The sequence below is a fragment of the Odontomachus brunneus genome, unplaced genomic scaffold (assembly GCF_010583005.1).
Source record: "Odontomachus brunneus isolate Ranch 3 - 2012 unplaced genomic scaffold, Obru_v1 Obru_scaffold_004, whole genome shotgun sequence".
Classification (NCBI taxonomy): Eukaryota; Metazoa; Arthropoda; class Insecta; order Hymenoptera; family Formicidae; genus Odontomachus; species Odontomachus brunneus.
The window spans coordinates 2804419-2825582 of NW_022639454.1; the positions used below are offsets into that span (position 1 = coordinate 2804419).

A 21164-nucleotide genomic window follows, 5' to 3' on the forward strand; every position below is an offset into this window, starting at 1 on the left:
TATTAATACTCATCGACTCAATATTTTTTATTTTTTTAATATTTTGTTTGTGTGTTTAATGAAGTTAAGGATCTCTTTCGTTTCATAGATCGTTTTATGCATTATTTCCCTCATATGCAATCTAATATTGATACAGTGGCTCGTTAAAAAATAAAGATTGGATAGGCAAATATTAAACGTGGTAAATAATGACAAAATTTTTGAAACTATTATATCATAGAACCGAAGTATGCATCAGCTGTATGATCGCCGCTTGCAGCCGGGCTTGTCATCATTGTCGTCGGGTTATCGCTCGATATTAATCACGCAAATTGTACATGCATCACTGTAGATATAGCGATCACGCGACGAATGTCGGCGCACACCTGCGCGTCTTAATTAATATCCCGACTAAAGTCACGCATCCCTCCGAGTAATGCATTTCCATCGATGGACAAACTTCGGTATTCGTGCCAACTTTTGACCGCGGAGTATTGTGCGCGACAAAGTTTGTGTTCACGATGAAATTGCACCCGTTGTTCGGTCACGTGATATAGAATTCGTATGGAAAATAGAAACGAGAAAAAGTCGAACGACGCACACGTGATATTTGGTGTTTTCGGAACTTCTCGCTCGAGGGAACAAGAACTATTCGATTTCGTCAAATAACAGAGATATACCATAACACGGCCGATGCGGAGCGAAAAAAAACATTCGCAGATGTCACGTGTGCGCGTGGCACACGAAAAAAAAAACTATTGTTGACACAATTCAAGTGTGATGTGTCTTGTATATAATATATATTCCGTATTATTTACGAATTACACTACCTCAGCAAACTCGGCACGTCGCGTAACATTGTATCAAGATTGCGAGTAATTAATTTTTAAATTAACTATATCGTGTTATTCGTGTAATTGGAAACCGTTTAATTGACAATTGATTTCAACAAGATCAGTTGCAGACCGTTCGATTGACAATTGATTTTGACGAGTTTGGATTAAAGACCGGCCAACTGACTATTCATATGAGCGGATGAAATAAAAAATCAGTTAATAATAGAACTTACTAAGGAATCAGACCTTTACATTGAGGAAAAAAATATCTAAAAAATGAAAAATATTTCTTCAGTAGATACTAATAACGTATTTACTTAAATATAAATTCTTTTATTTAAGTAAAATAAACAATCGTTTTTATGAAAAGCAAATATATCAAGAAAATGTATATTCTCATATTTGAAGCAATTTTTTGTTAGTGTAGAAATATTTATATTAGCAAGAATAAATGAGTACCCACCAAATAAATAATATAAATATATAATAAGTAATATAAATATATAATAAATAAATAAATAAATACTGATATAAATAAATAAAATATTATATATATAAAAATATTTATAATAAGAAATAAATAAATATTACTTCTTAAATATTTTTTTTCTCAATGTACGCTTTTAAAGGTTCTTTATATATTTATTTAATTAAATAACACAGACAAAGCTTTTCTATTTTACTTTTGAATATTTTTATTTTCGCCGAATAGAGATGCAGCACTGTTTCAATTTCCTCTTTATCTTATTAAACTAACTCATTTGTTATATAATTATATGAATATTGCATGGAGGGAAACTGTGACATTTAATTGGTCCGGATAATACTCTGAGCGTCCCGTGCAAAAACTGAAATAATTGCATTTTATTATTTTTTGGGGAATCCTAAGGTTGATATTGGTCCCAATATCAATCCTCAATGTAAAGGTCAGTTTCCCTCCATGCAAATCCATATAATTATATAACAAATGAGTTAGTTCGATAGGATAAAGAGGAAATTAAAACAGTGTTGCATCTTTATTCGGCGAAAATAAAAATATTCAAAAGTAAAATAGAAAGGCTCTGTGAAAAGATTAACGACAGTGCCATTAAAAGTTGCAGAATCTGTAGACTGGTTTGGCCAGGGATTGACAAATATGCATTAAATGCAAATAGACATTGTACACGCAAGTTACTTTTATCAAGAGAGAAAGAGAGGGGATTCTTTTCACGAAGAAAACAAAATCGGGGAAAATTCCCGTGAGAAATTTTCATCTCCTGACTTATAATTTACTTCGTGTCTCTTCGTCTCTCTCGAAAAAAAAAGAAATTCTAACTCGCTTATTTCGTTATTTCACTTTTATATATATTTTCTTATGTCTATGGTGAAAACGAGAGGATCTCGAAATCATAAAGTTCATCAAATTTCGCGAAGCCCCGACTGTCATTCATTACAGCTCTTTCTCAATCTCGGGCGATGAGTTAATCTATTTTCGAAGGGAAGAGTAAAAGTCGACCTCCCCTGTTGCCGTAAAAGACGTCGAGAAATTACGTCGAGATAAGTTTGCGAAATAATTGACGGCAATAAGAAAAAGGGAGCGATGCCATTCACGTTATAAAATGTTATATCACAGAGCCGGCGATGTAATGCCGCCTCAATTAGGTCGATATCTATTCGGATAATTATTTTACAGCAACGGATGTAATTCTCCGTTTATTTCCTATTTCGTGCCGCTCGTATAAGCCACATGCTCCGAGCTTCAATAGCAATCGGAGCGAGAGCATCCTTTAGGCATGGACAGGTGTGTTGAGAATTGCGAATTTAATGAATTCTATCGATCGCGATAAAGTGATCAAAGTATACTTGGCTGCCTGGCGACCAGTTCGATTGTATCGACGCGCACCTTTCGTTCTTATCGAACTTTTCGTCTCGTAAAAAAAATTCAATAATGATCAACTAAATGTTGCCGCGCATTTTTTTATCGTATCTCGATTGTAATAATTATGTAACAAATTTTATACGCATAGAAGGTATATAGTGCGATATCAGTGTCCGCTGCAGAGAGCACACTTTGATAAAAAATTACATGTGAAGCGTAATTTTTGCAGTAATCAGGTCTCTTTATAACACGTCAACGCGGTAATCGACATCAGTTTTCGCGCATGTGTGATTATTGAAAAAATTATAATTGTTTTGAAAATATTTTATCATATTAAGGCTCCTAGGCCTTCGCATTGTCTCTTTTTAATGATGTCACAAGTGAGAAAATGCATGTTAAAAATTCTTGCGAAATACGTTAAAATAAAAATATATATCCATAAAGTAACACTTGTGTAATCGATTAACCAAATTTGTAAGATACTCCCCTTTTACTCTAACATTCAATTATTGTAATAATAATAATTTGTCGTAAATTAACGTGACATACAATTCATTTTCTTAACCTATTTCGTTTATTTCTATTCAGATTAATTTACAATAAATTATTGATTGTTAGAGCAAAAGGGGAGTGCACGGAATATCTTACAAATTTGTAAGATAAGTAATTTGTAATTTAATCGATTACAAGTGTTACTTTATGGATATATATTTTTATTTCAATGTATTTCGCAAGAATTTTTAGCATGCATTTTCTCGCTTCTGACGTCACCAAAAAAAGATAGACAATGTGAGGGGCCAGAAGCCTTAAAAAATACGAAATTCTTCTCCAGCATTTATGAATAAAATGGAAACTAATAAATGTACGTGTCCCCACATTAATATCAATATAAATAGAAATAAACTACAATAAAAATGCATTTGTCTCGTCTTTTAAATGAAAAGTGAATTAATTAAATTAATTCAAGTATCGCCGTGCTGTGAACGAGTCGTTGAATCAAACGCGAATTATCATTTCGCTACCAGCGTCACATGTGTGTGACAACGGCATTTTTCTTTATGCATCCGCACATAAACAAACCACGTTTGTTTTACACAATTATATGAAGATAATGGAATATAATGCGGTCTGTGGAGAGAATTCCCCGAATAAATCATCTCGGTTTAATTTGGTCCTGCCAGCTTTAGAGAGGTAAATAAACCAGTGGCAGCGGACATGTTAAGGACTCTGACAGGTATTTTGTCCCGCGTGAAGGTACTCCACTTTTTGTACGACGTGCCCTTCAAGAAATAGTCCCTTTGGCGCAGAGGATAGCGCGTTGGACTTCTAATCCAAAGGTCGCGGGTTCGATCCCCGCAAGGGATGACGAAAATTTTGTTTTGGATGTGTCGCGATTGTTTGTCATGATTTTACGTCATCCACCGGGGTCTATCTTCAGTTGTCTTTTGCCCTCACGTCACTCGATAAAATAATGGAAAAAACGGGCGGAAATATAATCAGAAAACACGCGCGGTAAGTATAACTTCCCGTACACGCAGACGATGGGTATCGGTACACGTGTCTCGCTTCATATCGCAACTTCGCGCTTCGTTACGTTTCCGTCACGTGTTACCTGTCGCGTCGAGGGAATTCAGTGTTTTTTTGTCCCGATCCCGTTGCACACCGAATGTTTTTTCGACAACCACGCGAAAGGGAAATAACACGGCAAGAGAGTGCAGCGAGTCGGAAGCCGAGTTCTTTTCTCCACGCGTTGCGATTTCGTCAATTTTATACCGACCACGCGCGACAAGCTGGACAAAAACAAGCAGAACCGTCGAGCCATTGCCGGGTTCCCAATTAATTAAGCCTAATGGAGTCACGTTAATTCCGTGCGCAGCATATATCTCTGGACGCGTTGTAAAACGCGCTTGTTTTCCTCTTTTCTCCACGACGGCTTCGCACGCGAATTTCTTGTCCTCCTCTTTCTCTGTTCCCATCGGCTCTAACGTACAGTTAGGACGCGTGGAGTAATTTGGTAATGCATCGGCATGCTATATTTGCTCCTTGGCAAATGAACGACGTACGCCTATATGTGTGACGCGCGCGCGATGAGAAAGCGACGGTTCGTATCGCAGCCAACGTACATGGACACGCGAATTTGCGGAGTAATGATAAGCGTCTTAATGTACCGACAAGACCCGGCCGCTACACGATATCATTACGAGCGCGCAGATGTTACGTACTACGTAGCCGCGAGGAAAAGCAAACAAGAGGAAAGCGCGTTTGCGCGGAGGAAAATCAACCTTGTACCTCTCGACCGCGAGTTCTATTCGATGAAATACGCTCGCTTTCCATCCTGCTTTCCTCTGTCTCTTATTTTTTCCCGTCTCCTGTTTTCCTTTAACTTCTCCTTTTTTCCTCGTTCCACGGACTCCACGGGCTATATTAATACTTATCACCAGGAACTTGTTTCATATGAGACACCTCGATTTTTCAATTCAGAGTTGAACCAAAGTTTTTCAGCTGTATTACGATATATGTGTGACAACCACATCTGTAGTCAACCGAGAAACTTTTATCTAACTCTGAATTGAAACCTGAGTATCTCACTTGACAAGAGCTTCAGGTAACAACGATTAATGCGGACCTACGTGATTTACCTTGCGTCTCGTTTCATTTTATTTATCTTCTTTCCTCGCGCAAGACGTTATCGCGACAATATCTCAAGGTCCCGACGATATTGTCTTCACGATATTTCTCTAAGGGTGCTCGTTTGACAAAAATGGATGGCACGAATACGTGGTGCTCGTTTGACAAAAACGGAAGCACGGATACGTGGAAGGAAACTATACAGCTCTAAGAACTGTGTCGACATATTTCCTATAGATGCTGATCTTTCCGTCCGACGAAGTGCGCGGACTTTATTTCGTAGTACGGTTCAAATGTCGCGTAACTCGATACATTATGTATCCGTCCGCAAGTGTAAGTCTTACGTGCGTGTACTTGCGGCTATTACTTAACTATTGCTCGTAACATATCCCGGTTACCCTAGCCTTAATCCAGTTTGGCCTTTGTGGATGTATGTGTGCGTTTGAAACGCGATCAGTATTTTACCACAAAGAAAAAGAAAAGGTAGGCAATGGCAGAGCCATTGCTAATCAGTGTTGCTTTTATTGACTGAAGTATAACAATGTCGACTCAGCGACGCCGCGCAATACGATATCCACGTGTATGAGTATTAAAACACTACTACCTGCCCGACCCAATATCAAGTCTATGATACTCAGTATCAGCCCTAGAATACTCTGAAAAATAATAAAATCCAATTTCGGATTTTGCACGGGACGCTCACAGTATTGTCCGGGTTAATTAAATTTCACAGTTTCCCTCCATACAATATCCATATAATTATATAACAAATAAGTTAGTTTGATAGGATAAAGAGGAAATTGAAACAGTGCTGCATTTCTATTCGGCGAAAATAAAAATATTCAAAATTAAAATAGAAAGGCTCTGTCTGTGTTATCTAATTAAATAAATATATAAAGGATCGTTAGAAGCGTATATTGAGAGAAAAAATATTTAAGAAGTAAGCAGTATTTTTTTATTTCTTATTATAAATATTTTACAATATTTTATTTATATCAATATTTATTTATTTATTTATATTTATATATTTATATTATTTATTTGGTGAGTACTAATTTATTCTTGCTAATATAAATATTCCTACACTGACAAAAAATTGTTTCAAATATGAAAATATACATTTTCTTGACATTTACTTTTCATGAAAGCGATTGTTTATTTTACTTAAATAAAAGAATTTAGATTCAAGTTTTTTTTTATTATCTTCTAGTATATTTATAATCTGTTGAAGTTTGACAATAAATAAATCATAAAATTCTTAGAAAACATGTGATGACATATTTCCAGTGAAATATACTCTTTACTAACACAATCGCTTTACTAACACAAGGACTGGTTTTATCTATTGAGTTATGGTGTCTTTGCTCGTGAGATGATTATTTAAATCTATCCGTAGAGTCTAGTGGTTTAAATCGTTTTAGTCTCCTCTTATTAGTTTTTTTCTAAGAGAGGCTTAAACGCAAGCTGGTTGGGATGGGAGTCTAGCCTAAATACATATTTCGCAACAAAACTTTTGATTGTATTCTTAACGATTGCTATTCCTAGATCTCGACATATGATTTTATTAGGTACAAACCATGACGCGTTCACCAATATTCGAAGGACTTTTGACTGAAATCTTTCCAGAATTTCTATATTGGAGTAAGTCTAAATTATAAGTCAGGAAATGAAAATTTCTCACGGGATTTCTCTGATTTTATTTTCTTCGTGAAAAGAATCTCTTCTCTCTTTCTTGGTAAACATAACTTGCATGTATAATGTCTATTTGCATTTAGCGCATATTTGTCAATCCCTAGCCAAACCAGTCTACAGATTCTGCAACTTTTAATAGCATTGTCGGTATAATCCTTTCACTGAAAAAAAATGTTAGAAAATTTATTCGTCGTAAAATTTACAGAAAAGAATAAATTTTGTTTCCTAAAAATAAACTTTACTTATAGAAATAAATTTTATATCTCACAAATAAATTTTCAAGTATTTTTTTCTCAGTGTTCGCTACTAATCTTATTTTTTAAAAGTACAATTATTTTTTTACTTTTACTTCATTAAATATATTAATATAATGCAGTTATAGCAAAGTTATATTTTAGTAAAAAAAAATTAAAAATTTTATATTTGACGACAAAGGGATAGAGCCGGAACACTAATGTCCAATTGGGATTTTGGAAGGGCACATTTGTCCCAACGCGGAATAGGTAGAGACAATTGATGTATTCTGAATAGCAAAAGAGTTGTTTATTCAATTGAATACACTGAGAAAAAAATTATCTAAAAATCAACAAATATTTTTTTGATGGGTGCCATTAATATGTTTACTTAAATCTAAATTCTCTTTATTTAAATCAAGTATTGTATACCTGATTTAAGTAAACAATATTTGGTTTAAATAAATAGAATTTAGATTTATATAAATAAATATGTTAATGGCATCCATCAAAGAAATATTTGTTGATTTTTAGATAATTTTTCTCTCAATGTAAGGTAATCATTAATGGTGGGGAAAACATATATATGTACCGTAGTGAAAGGGTTAAAAGTTACAGAATCAATAGCTGGCCAGGCTTACTGTGGTTATACGAAGAAAACGTGCGCGCGTCGTAGTAACAACATCGTCTGAGTGCTGCCAGCTTAAGTCTAACCGGAGTGAATCGCGTAGAATCGGAAAAGTGTGCGATGTATACACGAAAGAAGCGGAGGAGACACTTTCAGGTCAGGTTAAAAGGCTCTCTCGGTTATTGGCCTGGAACTATATACGTGCCGACTCCGTCCGTTTTTGTTGTGCTCAACGTTTTGACAAGCCATTGAGAACGGCGTCGAATAAACGTGGGAAATTGTTAGGCTTTTCGACAATCACGGAGACTTGCTGGCACTTGGTGCGACCTACGAATTACGAAAAGCTTGTGGAAGGTAATGGCTGCTCGTAAATTCTGGCTTTATTTCTGACAACGCGATCGTCTGTCTTGTACAAGTCACGACTGCGTTTTCTTATTTATTTTTCTCTCCTGGGGCAAAACCTAGATTTACCTGAGTCGAAGTACTCCGAGATCTCGCGGAATGATGGAAAAGAGAGAGACGTTATCGAAAATCTTTATATTCGCGCTCGCTGCGCCGGTATTCGCGAAAACATCTCCGATGCGAGCGTACTTTCTGCGCGCCCTGTCCGATCGTTTATTTCGCATAAGGCAGCGATACATCATGTCGGGCTACGACGGTCATGTCGGACGAGCCAGCCTTAATCTTACATGTGCCACGCTCCTCCTTCACGTTAATTTAGATATTTCTCATCGTCATCGTCCGGCTTATCTCCATCGCGCTTCCTCGTTTTCCATATCCTCCTCTCACCTTCTTCTCCTCCTCTTCTCTCTCTCTCTCTCTCTCTTTTTTTTGCTCTCTCGCGTGGAACAGGAGGAGGGCGCAAATGATCCCCCTCGAGGGCATTTACGTATCGTCCATACTTTAATCACGACTTCCCTTGACTGGCCGACGCGTAACGACTCACTTTAGTCATATTTGACATTTTGGCGGACTCTCGATGAGGATAAGCGTAAAGAGTCAGCGGAGGGACTCTCAAGGTCCCTTGAAAATGTTTCAACGAGGCGAGTGTTCGGCATCAGTTATTGCCGAACGTCCCTCGCGTGTAACCTCGCGCTCAAGTTCCACAAACTTCAATGAATAATTGGAACAATTATTCATTGATATCCTGATCACAGTGTCGACAATTCCTCGCGAAGCAAGCTGACGAATCTTTACACGACGCTTCCACCGCTCGTTGCTGCTCTCCTTTTTTCAATAAACTTTACCACACCAATAAAATTCGCAGACTCACGCGAATCTCCGTAAGAACAGCGACTCGGAGAGGCGTAACCGGACAATAAGGACGCTTGCATATTACGGTGATTAGTGTCACTATCCTCATATCCTCATATAAAGTCGCTTTACGACTCTATTAAAGCGACCGGTTTCCAGAGAGTAATCGCGCCGCCGCCGCCACCACCGCCACCGCCTTCTCTATGTTCGTTCGTTCGTTTTAATAACGTTCTTAAGTCGCGCACTCACTTCGAATCAAAGTTGTTCCTAATTCGAGCGCGACTTGTGCGTGTATTTTGTATCGTCGGGGGGTTTTCGCGGGATACTTTCGGGTAATTATACGAACGACTCCGCTCGGAGAGCCGCGATTCGAGAACAGGTTCTTTTGAGCGAGGAAGCCAACGCGACAGTATCAAGCGAAACCCGCAAAAATGAGACCATCCCGCTTTTATGCGTCATCAATCGTGTCCTTTTTCCGTGCCGAACGAAGTGAGTAAAGATAAAGAAATGTGCATTCCCGTGTATGCTTATCGCGCTGCTCTTGCGGAACGTCACTTCTTAAACGCGACACTTGTTACGAGATTGTTACGCGACATTCGATAAGCGATATCGTCCGCCTGCGACATCTCATTAATCTTCCGTGCCGCGATCTTTCCACTTGAACGTGCGATTTTGACATCCGACATTTCACCGCAACGAGAAAGCAGATGAGATAAAATGTTTAAGTTCTCAGATTTTCGTTCCTTCGGGAATAGTTCACGCGTTTGTTTAATTCACACAAGATAACCCGCGGGTTATCCATAAATCACAGACATTATCTCTCCGCTCTGTCTCTATCTGCTATCCGATCACAGGAGGAGCAAGGCTCCTGAAAAATTCTGCATATTCAATGCGTCTGTTATTCTTGACCGGTCCGGGATTTAATTTTATTCCGAATTTTCTAAAAGAACACAACGAAGTTTCCCTCATTTCTCGTCCATTTTTTAGCGAGATTGATCGGGATATTTTTCCCGCGATATCCGCGTAGTTCTCAGTTCGCGATAGATCTCGCGCGCGCTCTTCGCGTTTTTTTTACCTGGCGTCTCGCGCGCTAATCGCGCGCTCCTGACACCCACTCTCAGGGCCGTACGAACTCACCTGGCCGGTTCCCGCGAGGGCCCGTCGGAGGGATGGGTTTAAAGGGGCCGGCGGCAAAGAGCTTCGCGTGTGCCCCGACGCGGAAAGCCGGTTAGTCGGTCTCAATCCGCCGCGGTGTTCGCACAAGACGGCGTGCTCCGCGCCAACGGCTTCGTTCCGATTCTCTTTTCTTTACGCGCGTGGTCTCCTCGAAGTGACGGTATCTCGTGCCGACTCAAAGGAATTCCACTGAGGAAGCCAGGAGAGGATTCGTTTCGAGCGGCGGTGATTCGACCGCGCGTCTTGTCGTCGTCCTTCAGTTGGGTCCTTCGGCGACCCGGCCGGCGCTCCTTTGTTTCGGTGTAATTGTTGCACACACACACGCGCGCGCAGGGTGTTACGTACACACGGTGCGACTACATATACGCACACGGACATATATACAGTGCACGTGACCAACGAATTCCTGCGAGAGCTGGAGGACGTATACGCGGCTCCTGCGCACACGGAGGGTACGTCAATTTCCTCGACGGCGCACGCGTCCTCAGATCTCTTCGGGGTCAGTCACTGTTTACCCGACACATTGAATGTTCTGTTTGTTTATTCTCGTGAAATGATGCGGATATTTGATCGTGGTTACGCAAGAATGATCCTATTCGCATGAAGTTTTAAAAAAAATGAAGATGAAGAAATTCTAAGTTATAGATAGCATTCTGAGGTTCTTCGCAATTGTTCGAGAAGTTAAGCATGGTCAAGTGAATTTTAATTAAGAGTATTCATTGACAGGATTAATCTTTAAAAAAGTGGGTAAAAAAGATGCAACACTAGCAGAAAATAAAAACTGTTTTTTATTTAATTTTAAGCGCTATAGGGCTTGGGTCTTTTTTGTTTTATGTGGAAAGACGTACGGACTACCCGTATATTGGTAACAAGAACTCAAAAATCATAATTTTGTGAGTCATTCTTGCATAACTATGGCCAATTTAGGAGATACCATGCACGCGTATTTTGTTTCGGTTAGCATGTTGATGTTGGTATTGGTCCTTTCATCTTTCTTTACGCTTTTTCTTTTTTTTTTCCGGAAAACTGACCAGAAACATCTGTCGGGATACAGGTATGAAAGGTTCGCCGAAAAAATGCCCCTTATCGAATGAAGAATGATGATTTATTATTTAGAGAAGAATGATTTATTATTTAGAGTGAAAGTCGCGTAGAACCGTGGTTCACGCTTGTAATTCCGGAACTCGCTAATGAATGCCGTAACTTCTCTTTCTACCGTATTCTTCCTTTTCCACTCAACGGAAAAGTTTGTTCATCTAAAGGATTTCCTGTTAGAAACGCTCAAAATGTTCGCCGCGAACGAGTTACGGTCAATTGATCCCTTAAACGTTTCAGTTTTACCGTTATTACTAAATTCATGAACCCGAGGGACGCTCCTGTTTTCGCCGTACCGTTTCGTGAGATTCTTATGCGCGCAACACAGTAACAAATTGTAACTGCTTACCGCGCTACGCCTGTTAGCAGTATCTACATACGTTTTAACGGTCGGCAATAATTATATCGTTGCTCGCGCACGAAGCAACAACGGTTCGTTGGGCAAGACTCGCGCTGTTAGGATCGCAACGTGTGGTCAACACCGAATCCGCCCGTAGCTGCTGCTCCTTCACAGCTCAGCGAGCTCGACGCTCCGTTCGCTTTTATCCGGACTCTCCGAGGTATCACGTGTTTATCTCAATCCCGAAATTTCATGTCTGCAACGCAAAATAGCGCAAAATATCACTTTCCACGCGAACGAAGTATCCCGAACTGCTCGTCCTACGCGCGTCGATCCAACTACGCCGAGATCACCGGATTCTCTCATTAACAACATTGTCACGGCGAGAGAAAGAGATTGCCGATGCTTCGATAACACGCGCGACATGTGTTGGTAGTATACTCCCGGCAAATTGCTGTCCTCTCTGCACTCGCAAGTCGGCAGCTGCCTTCGAACGACAAGCAACCCGTAATTGTGCTGCGCATATGTCAAAGTCAGAGAGACAGAGTGCTGATTCAATCCCGTATCTTTCTAGAAAATTCGAACGATCATTTGTAGGTCTGTCGTCACGTTCCGGATTGACCTCTCTCGCGCTTCGCGTTCTTCTCTCGTCAAAAAGAAAGGCAGGAAAACGGAGAGGAGGAAAAGAAAAATTCCCGCCGTCTCCACCAGTCATACATTATACGCAGTGTACATTTCTTCATCAGAGAGCGCGCGGCAATTTATTAATTTCGCTCAACATATCGCGATATCGCGCGCTGAAGAGCGCGCCCCGTTAATTACCGCGCGATCAACGTGGCAGCGCTGTGAGTGAGTTCGCCGCTTCTATCGTCGGGCATCGGGTAGCCAGGATTAATGATAGTTTTCGTTTTCGCTGCTACCAACAATGAAGCTATTACAGCGACGGGGAGAAGAGGTCAGGGCAGGGCAGGGCAAAGGGAAGGCAGCAGATCTAACGGGGCGTAGTAGCCCACTTCTCTCGTTTTACCGCTAAATTTGGATTAACCCGATTCGCCGTGCGAACGTTCCCAAAGCTCTCATTCAGGTCCCGTAAGAGAAAAAGTACGTCTGGGACGGGAAGAGCGACGAGGAGGCGGGAGATCATAGGCGGGGGTGGATGAAAAAGAAGCAACCCACGTACGCGAAAGGCTGCCTCACCGTTAATCTGACGTTAATGCGGCTCGGTGCATGAGCATTAGTCTGACGTCATGCGAGATGCAAATGCGAGTCGCGGTAGCGCGCGTCGTGAGGAACTTTTTGTTGCTGAACCAGCTACCGCGCTCTTTCCAGCCGCGACGGCGTGCTCGCCGATGTCGAATCAGTCGGCGCGTCAATTAATTAGCGCGTCGCGGGGAGCCTTTTGCGTCGCGCAATAGTATACAGAAAATATGCACGGGCGAACGAAAAACACGGTTCCGTTCTTTTTAACGAGCAGAAATCGACAAAAACGATGCGCGACGTCTCGCCGCGCGTTGCGTATCTCGATTCGCGAAATGCATGCGCACGATGGACGCGTGCTAAACTGTTATAATTAGAGGATCAGTTTGTAATGGTGACGGTGTCGTAACGAGTTAGCGTGAGAAACACCATGGACGCATTTAAAATGCGAGACCCGATAAACGGCAACGCGAGAATTCTGAAACCCGCACGAACATCTATCGACTATCCGCATGCACGTTTCATTCTCCGCAGGACCGTAATGAACCAGCGTAACGCTTACAGGCAAAACCAGAAGATTACGGTCGACTCGCAACGTTAAAACACATCTTGCCCGACCGACGACTCGCATTCCACGCTAAACGCACGATCCGCATTTATCATTCGAGAGAAAACGCACGAACTCTCCGTCCTGTCTCTTCTCCCGGAGCATCGTCGTCTTCCGCGAAACATCGTAAAAATTCCACGATTATGGAAGAGGGAGCTTCGAGCCAAGAAGACGCCCCGAATCGCGAGACCAGCGCGAGCTACGTCGCAAGATTTCGCCGGAGTTGCCGCAATCGCCGGTCGCATGACGAAGTCGCAGACCTCGCGGCGGAATTGCAGCGCGCCTACACGGTGAAGGAGCTGCAGGCTCAGCTGGAGGAGAAGCGGGGTCGTAGACAGGCGGAGCTGGTGCGAGAGCGCGAGTGCGCCGAGCTGACGCGGCAGCAGCAGAGGGAAGCGTTGGAAGAGGAACTCCGGCGCCGCTCGGATATTCTGCGTAGGAGCGAGGAGTACAGGCGGCAGCTAGACCAGCAATTGACACGGAAGGACGAGGAGAGGAGAGTTCTCGCGGAGGAGGCTCGCGAGTACAGGAAGACACTGGAGGAGATGGACCGCGCGCAGGAGGAGTGCGAGCGCTCGAGGGCGTTGGAAAAGAAATGCGAGCTCGCGGAGAAGACGAGGCGGGAGAGACTGGTCCTCGAGGAGATGAAGGAGGAGCGTCGACAGGAGGAGCGCGAGGCCGAAGAGAGGAAGCGACGGCAGGACCTGGAGTACTTGCAAGAGATGGACGAGAGATCAGAGGAGGTGAAAAGGCTGCGACGGGAGCAGATAGAGTGGCGCGAGAGTGTCCTGCTGGAAGCTGCGAGGATGATACTGGATGCAGAGGCGCGTAAGCGGGAGAAGGAGGAGCGGTTGTTTGATCTCGTGACGGAGGAGATTAGACGCGAGCTCGTGATCAGAGAACGGGAGCAGGGGGCGCGTAGGAGGAGGATGCAACAGGAGCTGGCAGCCGGTTTGGAGGAGCAGATAGTCCTCACGGAGCAATGCAAGCAGCGCTTCGTGGAGGAAGACAGAGCCTGGGCTGAGGATGTCATGAGGAAGATTATGGAAGACGAGAGACTGGCGAGATGCACGGCGGAGGCGAGGAGGAGGATGAAGGTGCAGCATCGGGAGGACCTGGAGAATTTGATTGCGTACCGCCGCAGGATTCGCGAGCAGGAGATTGCTAGGATGGAGGAAAGCATCAAAGAAGAGCAGAGGCTGGCGCTGCTTGAGGCGGAATGCGCCAAAGAGCAAAGGAGGCGTTTATTGGCGGCACACGCGGCTGATATCGCGAGCTTCGTGAACCGTGCGGCTCTCACGGCCGACGAGCGACGAATTCTCGACGAGTTGACCGAGGAAAATCGTAACAATGTCGACGACAGCGCCGGCGATAGGGACGTAAAAACTACCGATGACGATGATATGAGGAGAACGTGAGGATCGCGGATATTATTGGCAGCGCAGCGATAAAATTGTGAAAGATTCAACGAAACGATATAGAGTCCCTAGATAAGGGACTTATATCCGCAAGACGAAGAATAGGTTAGTAGGGATATGTCAGAATAATCGAGGGAATAGATAGCGAAGGGAGTAAAAATACTTGGGGTGTTGGAGACGGGATGTTTGCAACAAACGGTACCGACGACTGAGGCAAGAAATCGAACGAAAATGACGAAGCCGCGAAGTCAGAGAGTCTCCATCTAGCTCGTGAAAGAAATATCGATCGGCAGGGCCGTTAGGAAAAACGTAACAATGAAACGACAAACATCGAAAGGAGGTCGACCGCGGGAAACCAATAAAAAAATAATCAGAGACGCAGAAAGAATTATCTTCGAGAGCAAAATCGAGGATGAAATGTAGAGCAGGCAGATGATTAACGAGCACTCATAGCGGTGCATTTCGCGACAAAGTATATTCAAGTATTGTTACAAGTTTCATAAAACGACGGCGTGGTTTAGATAAATGTTACAGTCAAACGTACATATAGTTTCATTCGCTTTTTTTTTAATAAAAGTTATTTTGTTTCTTAAAAAGTGGAGTAATAATTTTTTAGGGAAAACACATTTGGATTTTGGTGAACGATAGGCGTCTCTTGAAAGAAACGGAAACGTATTTCGTCGAACAGGATGAGGGTCCCCGTAAAAGGGTCACGGACGAAGGATGAGAGAAATGGCCGGAAATTGTGGCGGAAGTTGAAAACCGAGTTCTCAATGCCGAAGGTTCTTTTACGCGTACGTGCGAGTAAATTATGCCGTAAGATCATTCGGTGGATCCGGCGAGTTGGTCGAGATGAGAAGTGAGAAGAGCGAGGGACTTGCCACAACTTGTGGATGTGAAGTTCAACCAATGTGCTGGGCGGCCCGTCCTCGCGTGTAAAACGTGCGTCGGGACAGCAGCGAGGAAGGGACAAATTGTGTGACACGTTATGGAGTCAAGCGCGATTATGTAACTGCAGACTTTACTTGTTACACGAACCATTCGTTATCATTAAATCCCGTCCGCTGGCTGTTGCATAAACATGACTCACTCACGACACGTGAGATATCGTCTAAAATTGATACGGGAAATAAACATCGGCACTTCAATTAAGACGAAGAAGTACACGTAATTGCACGTTACTCTCGTGGGGTTCTGCGTTCACCGCGTAGGATTGTTGGCGCGGTGGTGCGCAGCCGCGTCTTTTGATTGAAACACAAATTATCATGTCGATGCAACAGCGTTCTAACGCGCTTAACGCTTTTGCAATTACGCGAGAATTATTTCGCGCGCCAATAACGTATGGGGTTGCGTCGCGAGCGCACTTTGCGAGCGTAGGAAAGTTGAGCGCACCTGCCGCGCTATACGTGTATGCGAGCGCGGTAATACATTCTAATGCATTGTAATTACAGTGACTGTCGGTCGATACTTGATTTTTCCTGTTATCGAAACTTCAAATTATTGTCAGCGAACGGTACACAATGTTGCGAGGCGGCTCACGCTCGTGTGTGGAAAAACATGACTGACATATAAATTACGTATAATATTCTCCTAATGTTCTCTCCATCCTGCTGGATATTAATCAAGGCGTCAGATAAGGATATAATAAACGCTGAGAAATTGCGTGTCCTGGCAATCTATAAAACTTAAGTATCGGGGAAACATTGTGGATGTAATTATTATACCCGAAGGAGAGATTGGATGCTCGTAATTACGGTGCTACATTGGATTAATGCTCCTAGGGATGGATTCTGCGCGCGCCCCCCATTGTCACTTAGTATCGCGATATCATTTTGTATCGCGTCTGTGCCGAACGTGGGTGAATTGATACAGCGATTTTCTCATGTAATCGATACGTATTTTTGCGTTTAAAGGCTACGTCCTAAGACTGAATGCGTCGTATTTGTTTTCACGAAGAAAAGTCGATTACAACAACAGAATCTGTGTATGATGGCTAAATCTCGTTGTCTCAAATCTCTCATATGGATATCTGAAAGTATAGGTATTAGATGTAGTAATAAGAGTAGCAAAGGTTTGAGTTATAGTAACAAATTTTCAGGATAACTTCTTGCGGCAGTGAAATATTTTCTCTTCCGTGTTTCGAAGCGCTAAAAATGCGATATTTAGAATTTTGAACAAAGTTTCAGATCCTCGTAATTTTAAAACGACAGAAAAAAAATTTAAACAGTACTTTCGGCCGGAAGACGCGGATAATGAGCCTTGAAATATCCGCGAGGCGTTACCAGACCTGGCCGAACGTTTAGATCGAGGCAGCGCCGATATACTCTCCGAGCACCTGTCGCCAGGTGTTACTTGTCTGTTAGAACGTCCAAAGATTTCCCATGAGAGGTGCCGCTCGGGCAATTTCCAAGAAACTCGCGCGCCAGGTACTAAACATCTTACCCGAGTAGAGTTCAAGCGAAATTTATAACGTAGAATCAAAAAGATTGCGTATATACGCGTATGAATAATACGAAAATATCATCCTCTTTGGCGACAATAATACATAAAATTGAAATAATTAAATAAATAAAACGAATAAACAAATAAGTAAATTAATAAAATACGGAATTCAGTCATTTTTCTCAAGCTTTTACTTATTTACTTGCATTTGTTTATCTAATTCCTAACTTTATTTGCACGCGCAGCTTGAAATGTCGCGCGCTTGCTTAATTAATTTTGTTTATGTCTCCGTATTATTCTCGAAGCGTGTTAAAATGCAATTTCATTGGAACGTGAAATAATCACGAATGTTCGTCGGGAATTAATGAAACTTTCGTTATTATATCTCGCACGCTGCGCGTTATATAAAGATATCTCATTACACGGCATATAAATGGGGATAAAAAAACACAGGAGCGCACAGATAACTCGGATCCTGTGTAGATACGCGTGTTTGTCACAAACACTTAGAGCGTTCGTATTAATTAAAGGCAGGTCAGGATCTCGGATCTCGACGCCGCCTGCTGTAATTAAATGTGGTCGTTACGGAGATTCGATGCCGCTACTCGAGTCGCGCTCCTCGGCGGCGGTATCGATTTCGAAATTTATCAGACATCGAGATTCTTCTCGTAATTAAGTAATGACTTTCCGTGTTCATTCAAGAGCGATAATACGTTCGGTTTCACAATAATGCATTCCTCATTAATACTTGCGCGATCGTGCGAGACTTTATGTGTTCGCTCTCTTTCGACAAATTTTTGTGTGAGAACGAGAGAGAGAGAGAGAGAGAAAGGAATAACATAACAAGAAATCATCGAGGTTTCCTCGTTAGCTGCCATTTTATCGTCGAGGCAAACCAAAATAGACGCGCGATCGCGTATCACAAGCTGCGGCGTACGGAATCATTAATATCCCCCGGATGAAATATATATGAGAGAGCAGCTTTTCCATCACGCATCCAATCGCGGGAAACTAGTTACATCCGCGTGTAATAAGTCCGTTGATCAGACCGCCGTGACAGAATCGGTAGTTGAGCGCGCACACGAGTTATGCGCGATAGACGGAAATGCGCCACGACGTTGTAGCACACGTCGTCGCGCGACTATTATCGCCTGGAAAGAATTGCGAATTCGCCGCTCGCCAACGGTGCTAACGTCTAACGAGCGTTAATTCGACAATAAGTTCATCCCGCGTCCGTCTAGCGTCCCTCGGTCGACGACTTCGTCGAGCTTAACCTTCGCGAATTACGCCTTAATAACGATCTTCCGTTTTCTTCTTTTTTAGAAATTCAGCGTCGCCGTGTCGCGAATTATCGCGTAACTGTCGCGCTGTTTTCTAAATTATACCTATAATGATATTATCGTGATATTAATTAAAATCCTCGCGTTATCGTAGGTAAAATTACTTGATGTATATCCTTTATTTTTCCCCATATGGGGTTACAAAGTCATATTACAAATCTTTTCTACGCTACCCACACACACACACGCTCCGCACCCTACCTCTTACAACTAAACTGCTAATTTTTATAATTAACTTATTAGGTAAAATTACTTTCCTGTGCCTATATCGTGGACAGTGCTGTGTTACGAAAAGAGCACTGAAAGAATTTTTGCGACATTCAAAGCATATACTTTTAATCAATACACCACGATCGACAATGAAAAGATTGATCACCCGAGAGAAGCAGATCATATGGGCAATTAATTACTGCGAAAGGTTCGTTAGGGAAATCGTGTTGTCAGGTGTTCCCTTTGAAGCCTGAGCGGGAATTTTTCTGGCGAGCTGGTCGATACGTGCATATAGATACATCACTTCTTAACGCCCTGTTAAATCTCCGAGCCGACCGCTGCGAGAAAGAAGAGAGAGAACGAGGGGAGAGGGAGAGAAAGGGAGAGAAGACCGAAACCTATGCAAATATAGCTGCATCGTGCCGGGGCAACGAAACTTTTAATGAGCGCGAACGCAACGGGCGATCGGTCTCGTAACGGATTCGAGGACCCGCGACGATTCGATGGTATAACGAGTCCCGTTAGGCGGGATTATTCGTTACGTGAGACAGGATATTTTTTTCTCCCTCTCTTTCTTCCTTTTTCCATTACTCGCGGTTCTCGGCCTCGGCCAAGCGGGTTTTTCGAGGATACTGATGGTTGTCGCAAGAGCTCTTTTGTGCTCCGCGAAATTGACCTACGCGGCGCGAAGTCAGAAGGAATCCTAATTGCGCTGTACGGCGTGTTATATTTATCTAGTCTTTTGTTTCAATAGACAAACATTGTACTTGTATTAAAACGTCTCCTCCATCGGAACACTCTGATTGTACGCGGGAAACGCGAACTTCGCGACTGAACGCCACGAACGTCGCCGACATATTGTGTGTCACGTGCGCGCACGGCGAAAGATCGCAGTCGGTCGAGCGACGTATACATTATTATTAATTAATATAATATATTCGCTCGGCGAGACGGCCTTCGGGCGGTAATAACATGCACGCGTCAAGTGGGACGTGGTCAATAGGAGATCACGTTTACCGTCCTCATCGTCGTTAAAGGACGCGTCGGACATTTATTTCACGCTGTTTTGCCTATTAAAACGGCTGTTATCTGCGATGCGCGTCGGCCCTTCGTGTATCAAAACGGTACTGTGCGGGATAAGGGCGAAAGAGATAGAGAAAGGAACGAGCTTGCGTCGCACTGAAGGTAAAGAGGAGGTCATAAAATAAACGTCAAGTCTAAACGCACCGTAAAACGTTTCGCGAACACGGCAACCGTGTGTGCGTGCGCGCGTGTGTCCTTCCGCATACGTTCTAACCAGTACTTTGCGCTTCGCACGGCTGAGAGTTTACGATAGCCGCTGTTTATTCTTCGTGGGAATAATTGAAGGGACAACGAAGGCTCGCGGTCGCGTCGCGGCGCTTCGACGTGCTCGAAACGTCACCGGCGGATCCGCGGTCGCGACAGTTGAAAACGAACAGATTCTTTTTGTCTGATTATTCTCTCACGCATTGAGAACAATATGCTAAAAAATTTATTTGTGAAATATATATATATATATAAAGTTTATTTTTGTGAAATCAAACTTATTTCTGTGAAATAAACTTTTATCCCAGTACTCTGAGAAAAAAATGCTTGAAAATTTATTTTTGTGATATAAAAGTATGTCACAGAATTAAACTTGATTTTACAGAAATAAACCTTATTTTCCACAAATAAATAAATTTTCAGTAAATATAGAAAACTGGTGCCATCTCCGATAGGCTTGACCTTGACATATGTTATAGAGACTCTCCTGAGTGACCTTCTGAAGGTTTGAGCTGTCGCTCTTTATTTGTCAAAAAGTTATTAACAAAAGAAGTTGCATCAAATGAATGTAATTTTTGGACACTGTATATATGAAAACATCGAATTTGTAGGCTAAGAAGTGTCTGCCACTGCCCTAAGTAACATTCAAAAGGTTTTAACTGGCGCTCATTGTTTGTTAAAAAGTTATTTAAAAAAAGATATATCAATATCAATACAGGGTATATTAAATGTAGTATGTAAACGGTGTCTGTCCCTAGCTGTGTAACTGGGGGACTTACGTCCCTCCCCCCAGACCCCCCGCACCGCGGGGGGGAGGGCCAAGTCTGTTGCACTTCAGATAAAGAGTGAAAATTTCTCACAAAAGACTTAATACCTCTCTCCCCCTGCCGCGGTGCGGGGGGTCTGGAGGTCGTAGCCCCCCAGTTACACGGCTAGGGACAGGC

The 21164-nt window shown here is 42.5% G+C and overlaps 1 protein-coding gene and 1 non-coding gene across 5 annotated transcripts in view; both read left to right on the forward strand.

Moving 5' to 3' along the window:
* The window catches only part of LOC116846796 (trichohyalin-like), a 96842-nt gene that overhangs the window by 3562 nt on the left and 72116 nt on the right, over positions 1-21164 (forward strand). The window contains exon 3 of one of the 4 annotated variants that reach the window (XM_032821116.1): positions 13481-20968. The exons of 1 other annotated variant lie outside the window; for it this stretch is intronic. In XM_032821116.1, coding sequence (XP_032677007.1) covers positions 13481-14941 — 1461 coding nt within the window. In that variant the 3' untranslated portion in view covers positions 14942-20968. Of the gene's footprint in view, positions 1-10331; positions 10784-13480; positions 20969-21164 lie in introns of those variants that run through there. 2 more of the 4 variants (XM_032821096.1, XM_032821107.1) reach the window with 2 other exon arrangements.
* Positions 3966-4038, forward strand: Trnar-ucu. The gene has a single exon. It is a non-coding gene; the product is annotated as a tRNA-Arg (tRNA).